Source organism: Heptranchias perlo, chromosome 44 (genome assembly GCF_035084215.1).
Source record: "Heptranchias perlo isolate sHepPer1 chromosome 44, sHepPer1.hap1, whole genome shotgun sequence".
Lineage (NCBI taxonomy): Eukaryota > Metazoa > Chordata > Chondrichthyes > Hexanchiformes > Hexanchidae > Heptranchias > Heptranchias perlo.
Window position 1 is genome coordinate 6,580,726 of NC_090368.1, and position 12,087 is coordinate 6,592,812.

The 12,087-nt window shown below is 49.9% G+C and overlaps 1 protein-coding gene across 1 annotated transcript in view; it reads right to left on the reverse strand.

The window, feature by feature from the left end:
- dcst2 (DC-STAMP domain containing 2) overlaps positions 1-12,087 on the reverse strand; it is an 80,658-nt gene that overhangs the window by 26,654 nt on the left and 41,917 nt on the right. The window contains 3 exon segments of the mRNA XM_067976066.1: positions 2,994-3,095; positions 5,028-5,198; positions 7,274-7,995. Coding sequence (XP_067832167.1) covers positions 2,994-3,095; positions 5,028-5,198; positions 7,274-7,778 — 778 coding nt within the window. The 5' untranslated portion in view covers positions 7,779-7,995.

Here is a 12,087-nt window from a genome sequence, read left to right on the forward strand (position 1 = left end):
CAAACTACCCATCCGTCAAACTACCCATCCATCAAACTACCCATCCATTTACTTACCCATCCACCCACTTAACTATCCAAGTATCTACCCATCTACTTACCCATCCACCTATTTACCCATCCACCTATTTACCCTTCTAACTACCAATCCATCCACCAGTTCCTAGGTCATTATTTAGAATGTAAACTGCCCATGTAAACATGGTGTGCTGCCACTAGTGTTGGAGCTGCAGCGCCTCCAGGAGCAGGAGGGTGTAATTACTGCTTGACAAGTTTACATTGGCATTTTCCATGATAAGGCTGAACATAGGAACTTATAATGGAAAAAGTTGACAGGAAATGCACATGTATTTAATATATTATAGGTAGATGCATACTATATATATGCAATCTTATTTATTGTATAATATTCTGTTTCTCCTGCTTATCTTTCTAAGTATGCCAGGTGACTGAGATATACAGATTGATTTATTTATATAATATGAGGGGCACAATTATGTATTTTGGCTATGATTAATGACATGGGAGAACCATTAGTCATTTAAAAGAAACTTAGTTTCACCCTCCGCAAACTTGAGCTCATCCAAAACTCTGCTGCCCCCGTATCCTAGCTCGCACCGAGTCCCGTTCACCCATCACCCCCTGTGCTCGCTGACCTACATTGGCTCCTGGTCCGGGAACACCTCGATTTTAAAATTCTCATCCTTGTGTTCAAATCCCTCCATGGCCCTCGCCCCCCCTCCCTATCTCTGTAACCTCCTCCAGCCCTGCAACCCTCTGAGATCTCTGCGCTCCTCCAATTCCAGCCTCTTGCACATCCCCCGATTTCCATCGCTCCGCCATTGGCGGCCGTGCCTTCAGCCGCCTGGGCCCTAAGCTCTGGAATTCCCTCCCTAAACCTCCCCGCCTCTCTCTCCTCCTTTAAGAGGCTCCTTAAAACCTCCCTCTTTGGCCAAGCTTTTGGTCACCTGTCCTAATATCTCCTTATGTGGCTCGGTGTCAAGTTTTGTTTGATAATCGCTCCTGTGAAGCGCCTTGGGGACGTTTAAGGCGCTATATGAACGCGATGCAATGTTGTTGATGGGGGACTGGGAGGAGCAGTGGGTTAACTTACTGTGCCTTGACCTCTGGGACCTTTGAATCCAGAAGACAGCTGAGATGGAAATCTCCTGTGTCCTACCTCAAGGGGGCACAGGCAGACCTGTAGCACCTCACAAATCCTCCGAGTGGGCCCTTGTCCCCCGGTGTTGTATGCAAACCTCCTGCTCCGGGGGAAACAGCGGAGGGACGTACTCGGTGAGGTTATGTTACTGCGAATCTCACTCAGAGAGGCCCAAGAGTGGCCTGTGTGGGAGGTGTGAATCTCACACTGGTACAGTAGAGGGCGCTGTTCCCCAATCTACCTCTCCCCCCCAGCCCCCCAAACTCACCCCTTGCTCTCCAAAATTTTGGAAAATCTATCTCTTCCGTCAGGCCTTTATTCGTATGTTCCCATCCATGTAAGTTCCTACAGTGTCTGCTGAGTGCCCATCTCCGGCCGGTAAAACAGGCTGAGACGTTCATTCCTGCTAGGAGCAGGCTGGAACAGCAAGATGCTGCTGGGATTGTGTTAGACTGTTGTATCTAACCCGTGCTGTACCTGCCCTGGGAGTGTTTGATCGGACAGTGTAGAGGGAGCTTTACTCTGTATCTAACCCTGTACCTGCCCTGGGAGTGTTTGACGGGGCAGTGCAGAGGGAGCTTTACTCTGTATCTAACTCTGTACCTGCCCTGGGAGTGTTTGATCGGACAGTGTAGAGGGAGCTTTCCTCTGTATCTAACCCTGTACCTGCCCTGGGAGTGTTTGACGGGACAGTGTAGAGGGAGCTTTACTCTGTATCTAACCCGTGCTGTACCTGCCCTGGGAGTGTTTGATGGGACAGTGTAGAGGGAGCTTTGCTCTGTATCTAACCCTGTACCTGCCCTGGGAGTGTTTGACGGGACAGTGTAGAGGGAGCTTTACTCTATCTAACCCGTACTGTACCTGCCCTGGGAGTGTTTGATGGGACAGTGTAGAGGGAGCTTTACTCTCTATCTAACCCTGTACCTGCCCTGGGAGCGTTTGATGGGACAGTGTAGAGGGAGCTTTACTCTGTATCTAACCCGTGCTGTACCTGCCCTGGGAGTGTTTGATGGGACAGTGTAGAGGGAGCTTTACTCTGTATCTAACCCGTGCTGTACCTGCCCTGGGAGTGTTTGATGGGACAGTGTAGAGGGAGCTTTACTCTGTATCTAACCCTGTACCTGCCCTGGGAGTGTTTGATGGGACAGTGTAGAGGGAGCTTTACTCTGTATCTAACCCGTGCTGTACCTGCCCCTGGGAGTGTTTGACGGGACAGTGTAGAGGGAGCTTTACTCTGCATCTAACCCATGCTGTACCTGCCCCTGGGAGTGTTTGATGGGACAGTGTAGAGATAGCTTTACTCTGTATCTAACCCGTGCTGTACCTGCCCTGGGAGTGTTTGACGGGACAGTGTAGAGGGAGCTTTACTCTGTATCTAACCCTGTACCTGCCCTGGGAGTGTTTGACGGGACAGTGTAGAGGGAGCTTTACTCTGTATCTAACCCTGTACCTGCCCTGGGAGTGTTTGATGGGACAGTGTAGAGGGAGCTTTACTCTGTATCTAACCCTGTACCTGCCCTGGGAGTGTTTGATGGGACAGTGTAGAGGGAGCTTCACTCTGTATCTAACCCTGTACCTGCCCTGGGAGTGTTTGATGGGACAGTGTAGAGGGAGCTTTACTCTGTATCTAACCCTGTACCTGCCCTGGGAGTGTTTGACGGGACAGTGTAGAGGGAGCTTTACTCTGTATCTAACCCTGTACCTGCCCTGGGAGTGTTTGACGGGACAGTGTAGAGGGAGCTTTACTCTGTATCTAACCCTGTACCTGCCCTGGGAGTGTTTGATGGGACAGTGTAGAGGGAGTTTCACTCTCTATCTATCCCGGGCTGTACCTATGTGCTTGATCGAATTCTTCATCGACACAAAAAACTTCCTCACACGATCACCGACTCCTTTCGCTGATTGGGCGATAATCTTAATCTTCTCAAGGGCAGCTGAAAAAGAAAATGAAGTAAAGAATCTAATTGTTTGGAGATGATAATGAACCAGAAAGAGCAGAGGAACCCCAGACCAGCTGGAAATTCATGGCTGAGTTTAATGACACCACTATTCCTGGCCAGAATGGAGATACTTGGGTCAATCAGGCCTGAAGACCGCCCTGCTGTCAGTGACTGAGCTCGATTTTACGCACATGATTTGTATTCTGTAACAATCCACCACTCACTTCATTGTGCTTGAGAACTAATCCTGCTCTTGTCGGGAGAAGTTGCTGTAGTTTCCGACATGAGTTCGGTTTGCTATCGTTCGCTGTTTACATAGACTCTGTAGACTGTTTGCAGTGGTGCGCTGTTTAAACAGACTCTGTTTGCTGAGTAGGTAGACTTTGTTTGCTGTAAGTCCTGTCGTAAGTCCCTCCCTGCCTCCAATCATTGGCTGACGCAGTGGTGTCAATAGACACTCTGGAAGTTGATTGTAAATGATTCCTCCCCTTTGCTTCCTGTTCTGTGTGCATAATAAAATTAACCAAAATACAGGGATGGCGTTCAGGAACTTCCAGGCAACAGCTGGGATACTGAGCAACTCTTTTCTTTCTGCACCCCCACTCCTGACTCCTGTATGCCATCTCTCGCATCCATGAAGAGAGGGCAGAGGAGATTTACCAGGATAGTACCAGGGATGAGGGATTTCGGTTACGTGGAGAGACTGGAGAAGCTGGGGTTGTTCTCCTTAGAGCAGAGAAGGTTAAGGGGAGATTTAATCGAGGGGTTCAAAATCATGAAGGGTTTTGATAGAGTAAATAAGGAGAAACTGTTTCCAGTGGCAGGAGGGTCGGGAACCAGAGGGCACAGATTTAAGATAATTGGCAAAAGACCTGGGTGTGGGGGAGATGAGGAGAATTATTTTCATTCAGCGAGTTGTTATAACCTGGAATGCACTGCCTGAAAGGGCGGTGGGAGCAAAACTGAGGGAGGAGGCTCATGTGGAACAAGTAATGAAGCAGTCCGAGCCCGCATGCAGCAAGACCTGGATAGCGTCCAAGCTTGGGCTCATAAGTGGCAACTAACATTCGCGCCAGATAAGTGCCAGGCAATGACCATCTCCAACGAGAGAGAGTCTAACCACCTCCCCTTGATATTCAACGGCATTACCATCGCTGAATCCCCCACCATCAACATCCTGGGGGTCACCATTGACCAGAAACTTAACTGGACCAGCCATATAAATACTGTGGCTACAAGAGCAGGTCAGAGGCTGGGTATTCTGCGGCGAGTGACTCACCTCCTGACTCCCCAAAGCCTTTCCACCATCTACAAGGCACAAGTCAGGAGTGTGATGGAATACTCTCCACTTGCCTGGATGAGTGCAGCTCCAACAACACTCAAGAAGCTCGTCACCATCCAGGACAAAGCAGCCCACTTGATTGGCACCCCATCCACCACCCGAAACATTCACTCCCTTCACCACCGGCGCACCGTGGCTGCAGTGTGTACCATCCACAGGATGCACTGCAGCAACTCGCCAAGGCTTCTTCGACAGCACCTCCCAAACCCGCGACCTCTACCACCTAGAAGGACAAGAGCAGCAGGCACATGGGAACAACACCACCTGCACGTTCCCCCTCCAAGTCACACACCATCCCGACTTGGAAATATATCGGCCGTTCCTTCATCGTCGCTGGGTCAAAATCCTGGAACTCCCTTCCTAACAGCACTGTGGGAGAACCGTCACCACACGGACTGCAGCGGTTCAAGAAGGCGGCTCACCACCACCTTCTCAAGGGCAATTAGGGATGGGCAATAAATGCCGGCCTCGCCAGCAACGCCCATGAACAAATTTTAAAAAACACCGGCATAGACCAGTTGGGCCGAATGGCCTGATTCTGTACTCTAACTTCAATGTAATAAGAGAAGGACTTTGCTTCTTACCAATCAGGGGTGCCTTTGCCTTCTGCATGAGCTCCTTGGTCTGGTTCATGGCCAGTTCGGCTCCACAAGCAACCGACTCTGATCCTCGGGTGAAGTTAACGATAATGTTCTGTAGCGGTCCTTCGATGACAAGCCCAAAAGCTAACGCAAGGAGAAAAGTTTTTCCCTGTTCTGGGGTCGGGGGGGGGGGGGGGGGGAGAGGGTTGGGGGACGAGAGGAATAAAAAGAACAAACAGTGGTTCATTTGGTAAACAGATATTCGACTCGGGCGGCAGCGCAAATAGGAGGGGTAGTGCACTGGATGCCCGCTATACGCCCCGCCCCATCACGGGTGGGGCATATAACGGGGCCAATGCGCAGCTGTCCGAGACAAGTACCTACCCCCCCCTCCCTCGCCATGTGCTGTTATTCTAAGCCATACAGAAATCCAGTATCTCACTCCCCTTTGTGTTGTGCTTTTCGTTGATCTCAGCTGGGAGGTGGCGACTGAGCTGGGGAGAGGAAAATCAGCCAGCTTTTTCCTCTCCGATTTGTTCTTGAGATGCGAACCCAGTGCTGGCAAGGCCGCATTTACTGCCCATCTCTGGTTGGCCCCGTTTTTTGCAGCTGACTGGCTCACTTCGACCGCTTGAACGGGCTTTAAGAGTCGACTGGAACTGCAGAAAGAAAGGACCTCCATTTCTCCAGCGCCTTCCAGACGTCCCAAAGCGCTTTACAGCCAATGAAGTACTTTTGAAGTGCAGTCACTGTTGTAATGTAGGAAACGCGGCAGCCAATTTGCGCACAGCAAGATCCCACAAACAGCAATGACCCAGATAATCTGCTTTTTTTTTTAGTGATGTTGGTCGAGGGATAAATATCGGCCCCAGGACACCGGGGAGAACTCCCCCCTGCTCTTCTTCCAATAGCGGCCGTGGGATCTTTTACATGAGAGGGGCAGACGGGGGCCCTCGGTTTAACGTCTCGTCCGAAAGGCGGCACCTCCGACAGTGCAGCGCTCCCTCAGCACTGGCGCTGGGAGCCTCGGTCTAGATATAGGCCGGACAAAGAGGTAGTGGTGGGCTCCCTTCCCCGAAGGAGATGTGTGGGCCATCTGGGTTTCTACGTCAGTTCAGCGGCTTCTCTGGTCGCCTTTCTGGCGCGAACCCGTAAATTACCAGGTTTATTGAACTCAGCTTCACAATTTGGTCTTGGTGAGATTATGAACTCGTGAATTCTGTCTCGCTGGTCCCATCCTGCTCAGCGATCCCAGGAAAGTATGGGGTTGCAAGGGTCGCCAATGCTCCAGGATTGGCCCTGGAGTCGCCAGGGATCGAAGATTAATCCCCAGGATACTGCCGGGAGAAAAATCATGATAAAAGAATGGTGTGCCTTGTTTTAAAATCATTTTCTATCCCACTTAGATTTTATTAGTCATGAAAATATGATAGAAAAGAGGCTGTCGGACCGGGTTGGGGGAGGGCCAGGTGACGAAACCTCCAGGAATACGTCCAACCGGAGTTGGCAACCCCAGTGTGCGTGTGGGTGTTGGGTGATGGCCCCCACGGTCGACTGACCCGCCCATGCGGCCCGTGCTGAATTGGAGGCTGGTGCCCATGAAATTGTACCGCCCCGTGCTCGGGAGAGGATCGCACTGCACAGGAGGAGGCCATTCGGCCCATCGTGCCTGTGCCGGCTCTTTGAAAGAGCTACCCAATTAATCCCACTCTTTCCCTGCAGCCCTGCATTTTTTTTTTTGCCTTTTCAAATATTTATCCAATATACTTTTGAAAGTTGCTATTGAATCTGCTTCCACCGCCCTTTCAGGCAGTGAATTCCAGATCAGAACAACTCGCTGCGTAAAAAAAATTCTCATCTTCCCCCCTCCGGTCCTATTGCCGATTATCTTCAATCTGTGTCCTCTGGTTCCCGACCCTCCTGCCACTGGAAACAGTTTCTCCTTATTTACTCTCTCAAAACCCCTTCATGGTTTTGAATACAGTAGGGGTCGGTATTTCTTACTCAGGTTGTCGTAATTATCTGGAACGCACTGCCTGAAAGGGCGGTGGAAGCAGATTCAATAGTAACTTTGAAAAGGGAATTGGATAAATACTTGAAGGGAAAAAACTTTTGCAGGGCTATGGGGGAAAGTGGGACTAATTGGAGACAGCAGAGGCACGATGGGCCGAACGGCTGCCTCCTGCCCCGTACCTGCCATGATGCGATGAGAACGTGTTGGGAGACGGCTGCTCGACCTGGACACTCACTGGAAAAAATGTGGGGAAACATGAGGAAGACGTTGATCCGAATCTTGGCCGACAGCCCCATGCCCAAACCGAGCAGCACGGCGATGGTTATGGTGGACACCAGGCAGTACCAGAGGTTGTACTCTTGGACAAACAGGACAAAGAGGCCGTAGACGCTGGTGAACAGCAGGCCGAAGGCGAAACCCCCCAGACTTCGCAGGCACTCCTTGAAGATATTGTCCTCCTTGATCCACGCCTCCCTCATTTCCTTCCTCACCACATCGCCCCGCTGCAGCTTGTCCGTCCCTTCCCAGCAGCCCCAATCGGGGCAGCAGGGGCAGCAGGACTCGAAGCACATCTGGAGACGCCTGCGTTTGTAGACGGCGAACTTTGCTTTCCTGGGGCGTCCGGTGATGATGTAGATCCACCTCAGGGCAAGGATACGCAGAGACTCCAACCATGGTTTGCTCTGTTTCTGTTTGAGGCTTTTCCCGACCATCCGCAGCATTTTATTCCACCTGGACATGTTTGGATATTATTAACCGACAGCCCGGTGGAATACTAGTGTTGCTTTAAGAATGTTCCGGTATCATTAGACACTGCCACATTGACGTGCTTGGCTTAAATTCATCACCAGAGGGGGCGGGTTAACGTTAGTTGTCCGTAGAGTGCAGAGAGCAGAGTCTGAAAGTTCGACCCTCCACGACGAGCGGCCTGGCTGCAGTTGCCTTACTGATGGTTTTCTGTAAAGATGCATAAACAGACATTAAGAAAATCCTGGCACAACTCCCCAGCTGCCCTTTAAACAGTCCACTGGGATCTTTTACAGCCGCCTGACAGGACAGATAGGATTTCAGTTTAACGTCTCATCCGAAAGACACTGTCCCGTCAAACACTCCCAGGGCAGGTACAGGGTTAGATACAGAGTAAAGCTCCCTCTACACTGTCCCGTCAAACACTCCCAGGGCAGGTACAGGGTTAGATACAGAGAAAAGCTCCCTCTACACTGTCCCATCAAACACTCCCAGGGCAGGTACAGGGTTAGGTACAGAGAAAAGCTCCCTCTACACTGTCCCATCAAACACTTCCAGGGCAGGTACAGGGTTAGATACAGAGTAAAGCTCCCTCGATACTGTCCCATCAAACACTCCCAGGGCAGGTACTGGGTTAGATACAGAGTAAAGCTCCCTCTACACTGTCCCATCAAACACTCCCAGGGCAGGTACAGGGTTAGATACAGAGTAAAGCTCCCTCTACACTGTCCCATCAAACACTCCCAGGGCAGGTACAGCACGGGTTAGATACAGAGTAAAGCTCCCTCTACACTGTCCCATCAAACACTCCCAGGGCAGGTACAGCACGGGGTTAGAAACAGAGTAAAGCTCCCTCTACACTGTCCCATCAAACACTCCCAGGGCAGGTACAGCACGGGGTTAGAAACAGAGTAAAGCTCCCTCTACACTGTCCCATCAAACACTCCCAGGGCAGGTACAGCACGGGGTTAGATACAGAGTAAAGCTCCCTTTACACTGTCCCATCAAACACTCCCAGGGCAGGTACAGGGTTAGATACAGAGTAAAGCTCCCTCCACACTGTCCCATCAAACACTCCCAGGGTAGGTACAGGGTTAGATACAGAGTAAAGCTCCCTCTACACTGTCCCATCAAACACTCCCACGGCAGATACAGCACGGGTTAGATACAGAGTAAAGCTCCCTCTACACTGTCCCATCAAATACTCCCAGGGCAGGTACAGGGTTAGATACAGAGTAAAGCCCCCTCTACACTGTCTCATCAAACACTCCCAGGGCAGGTACAGGGTTAGATACAGAGTAAAGCTCCCTCTGCACTGTCCCGTCAAACACTCCCAGGGCAGGTACAGGGTTAGATACAGAGTAAAGCTCCCTCTACACTGTCCCATCAAACACTCCCAGGACAGGTACAGCACGGGTTAGATACAGAGTAAAGCTACCTCTACACTGTCCCGTCAAACACTCCCGGGGTAGGTACAGGGTTAGATACAGAGTAAAGCTCCCTCTACACTGTCCCATCAAACACTCCCAGGGCAGGTACAGCACGGTTTAGATACAGAGTAAAGCTCCCTCTACACTGTCCCATCAAACACTCCCAGGGCAGGTACAGGGTTAGATACAGAGTAAAGCTCCCTCTACACTGTCCCGTCAAACATTCCCAGGGCAGGTACAGGGTTAGATACAGAGTAAAGCTCCCTCTACACTGTCCCGTCAAACACTGCCAGGGCAGGTACAGGGTTAGATACAGAGTAAAGCTCCCTCTACACTGTCCCGTCAAACACTCCCAGGGCAGGTACAGCACGGGTTAGATACAGAGTAAAACTCCCTCTACACTGTCCCATCAACGTAGCTCAGCCTAAGCCTCACAAGAATGCCCCACTTTTCCATTCCCAGATTCCCACTCCCCTTTGTGTGAAGAAGTGACATCACCCCTGAACGGCCTGGCTCTAATTTTAAGGTTCTGCCCCCTTGTTCTGGACTCCCCCCACCAGAGGAAATAGTTTCTCTCTATCGACCCGATCAAATCCTTTAATCATCTTAAAACACCTCGATTAGATCACCCCTTAATCTTCTATACACGAGGGAACACAAGCCCAGTCTGTGCAACCTGGCCTCGTAATTTAAACCTTTTGGCCCCGGTATCTTTCTGCGTTGGGAAGTTGGGGTTCGAGGACACCAAGTTGGGTTTCGACTCTTCAAACCTGTCGGAGGAGGAGGTTGAGGTGTCCCATGGTTTTGAGATATTTTCAAAGAATGAGTTCGGGTGGAGGACAGTGCGATTAGTCTCGATTTCAACACAGTGTAGGGTGGACGGAGAGTGCGTCTGATGGGAGACTTGGAGCTTCGGAGGAACAGGAGAGGAGAATTCAGAGAAATAGAACGGTACAGCAAAGAAGGAGGCCATTCGGCCCATCGGGCCTGTGCTGGCTCTTTGAAAGAGCTGTCCTATTAGTCCCACTCTCCCTCTGCTCTTTCCCCCACAGCCCTGCTAATTTTTCCCCTTCAAGTATTTATCCAATTCCCCTTTTGAAAGTTACTATTGAATCTGCTTCCACCGCCCTTTCAGGCAGCGCATTCCAGATCAGAACAACTCGCTGCGTTAAAAAAAATTCTCCTCATCTCCCCCTCTGGTTCTTTTGCCAATTATCTTCAATCTGTGTCCTCTGGTTCCCGACCCTCCTGCCACTGGAAACAGTTTCTCCTTATTTACTCTCTCAAAACCCCCTCATGATTTTGAACCCCTCGATTAAATCTCCCCTTAACCTTCTCTGCTCAAATGAACAAATTATTGTTGATAAATGAGAGAGGTGGTTGTTTGATGAAAATTGTTTAAGAACATAAGAACATAAGAAATAGGAGCAGGAGTAGGCCAATCGGCCCCTCGAGCCTGCTCCGCCATTCAATAAGATCATGGCTGATCTGATCCTAACCTCAAATCTAAATTCATGTCCAATTTCCTGCCCGCTCCCCGTAACCCCTAATTCCCTTTACTTCTAGAAAACTGTCTATTTCTCTTTTTAAATTTATTTAATGATGTAGCTTCCACAGCTTCCTGGGGCAGCAAATTCCACAGACCTACTACCCTCTGAGTGAAGAAGTTTCTCCTCATCTCAGTTTTGAAAGAGCAGCCCCTTATTCTAAGATTATGCCCCCTAGTTCTAGTTTCACCCATCCTTGGGAACATCCTTACCGCATCCACCCGATCAAGCCCCTTCACAATCTTATATGTTTCAATAAGATCGCCTCTCATTCTTCTGAACTCCAATGAGTGGAGTCCCAATCTACTCAACCTCTCCTCATATGTCCGCCCCCTCATCCCCAGGATTAACCGAGTGAACCTTCTTTCTGATTTACCTCATCTTCCCTACCGTTCTGATGACCCATCGTGATATCCTGCATTATGGGCTTCTATCCTTCACCTAGATTTACCAATTTCACCCTTAACCCATGTTCGGAAAGCTAACCATCTCTATCCTTCAACATCAACCTGCATTTATATAGCGCCTTTAACGCAGTAAAACGTCCCAAGGTGCTTCACAGGAGCGATCATCAAAAAAAATTTGACACCGAGCCACATAAGGAGATATTAGGACAGGTGACCAAAAGCTTGGTCAAGGAGATAGGTTTTAAGGAGAGTCTTAAAGGAGGAGAGAGAGGCGGAGAGGTTCAGGGAGGGAATTCCAGAGCTTAGGGCCCAGGCGGCTGAAGGCCCGGCCGCCAATGGTGGAGCGATGGAAATCGGGGGATGGAGGAGCGCAGAGATCTCGGAGGGTTGTAGGGGCTGGAGGGGGTTACAGAGATAGGGAGGGAGGCCACGGAGGGCTTTGAAAACAAAGATGAGAATTTCCTGAGCAGTTATATCGTTGACTGATCTGTACCCACCTTGTTATATTTTAAATAGTGGTTCCTGATTGGACTTCCAGTTACTGGTGACGCTGGATCTTACATGTAGCCAATAGGAGTTCTAGAATGACTATATCCAATACCATTGGCTAATACCTCTTGGGATACAATGATTGATGGGAAATTTACCTCTTCGATTGGCCGGTAGGGACTGTGGAATGTATTTTTACTCAAAACCTTTGTATTGCTAGGCAACAGGAGATCGGAGAGATTCTAAAGCAGTTAAACTTTCAATCTGTGGCTTTTCTTTTCTTATTCATTCTGGATCTAATAATTCTGCCTTTTTGAAATGCAAAGATAGTGTTTGAGTGTGTTCACTGCTTCTGGTATTTCTGGAGCAAGGCATCAGGACGAGTGGAGCAGGCTGAGAGGAAACTCAGAGATATGGAGAAGGAGGGGG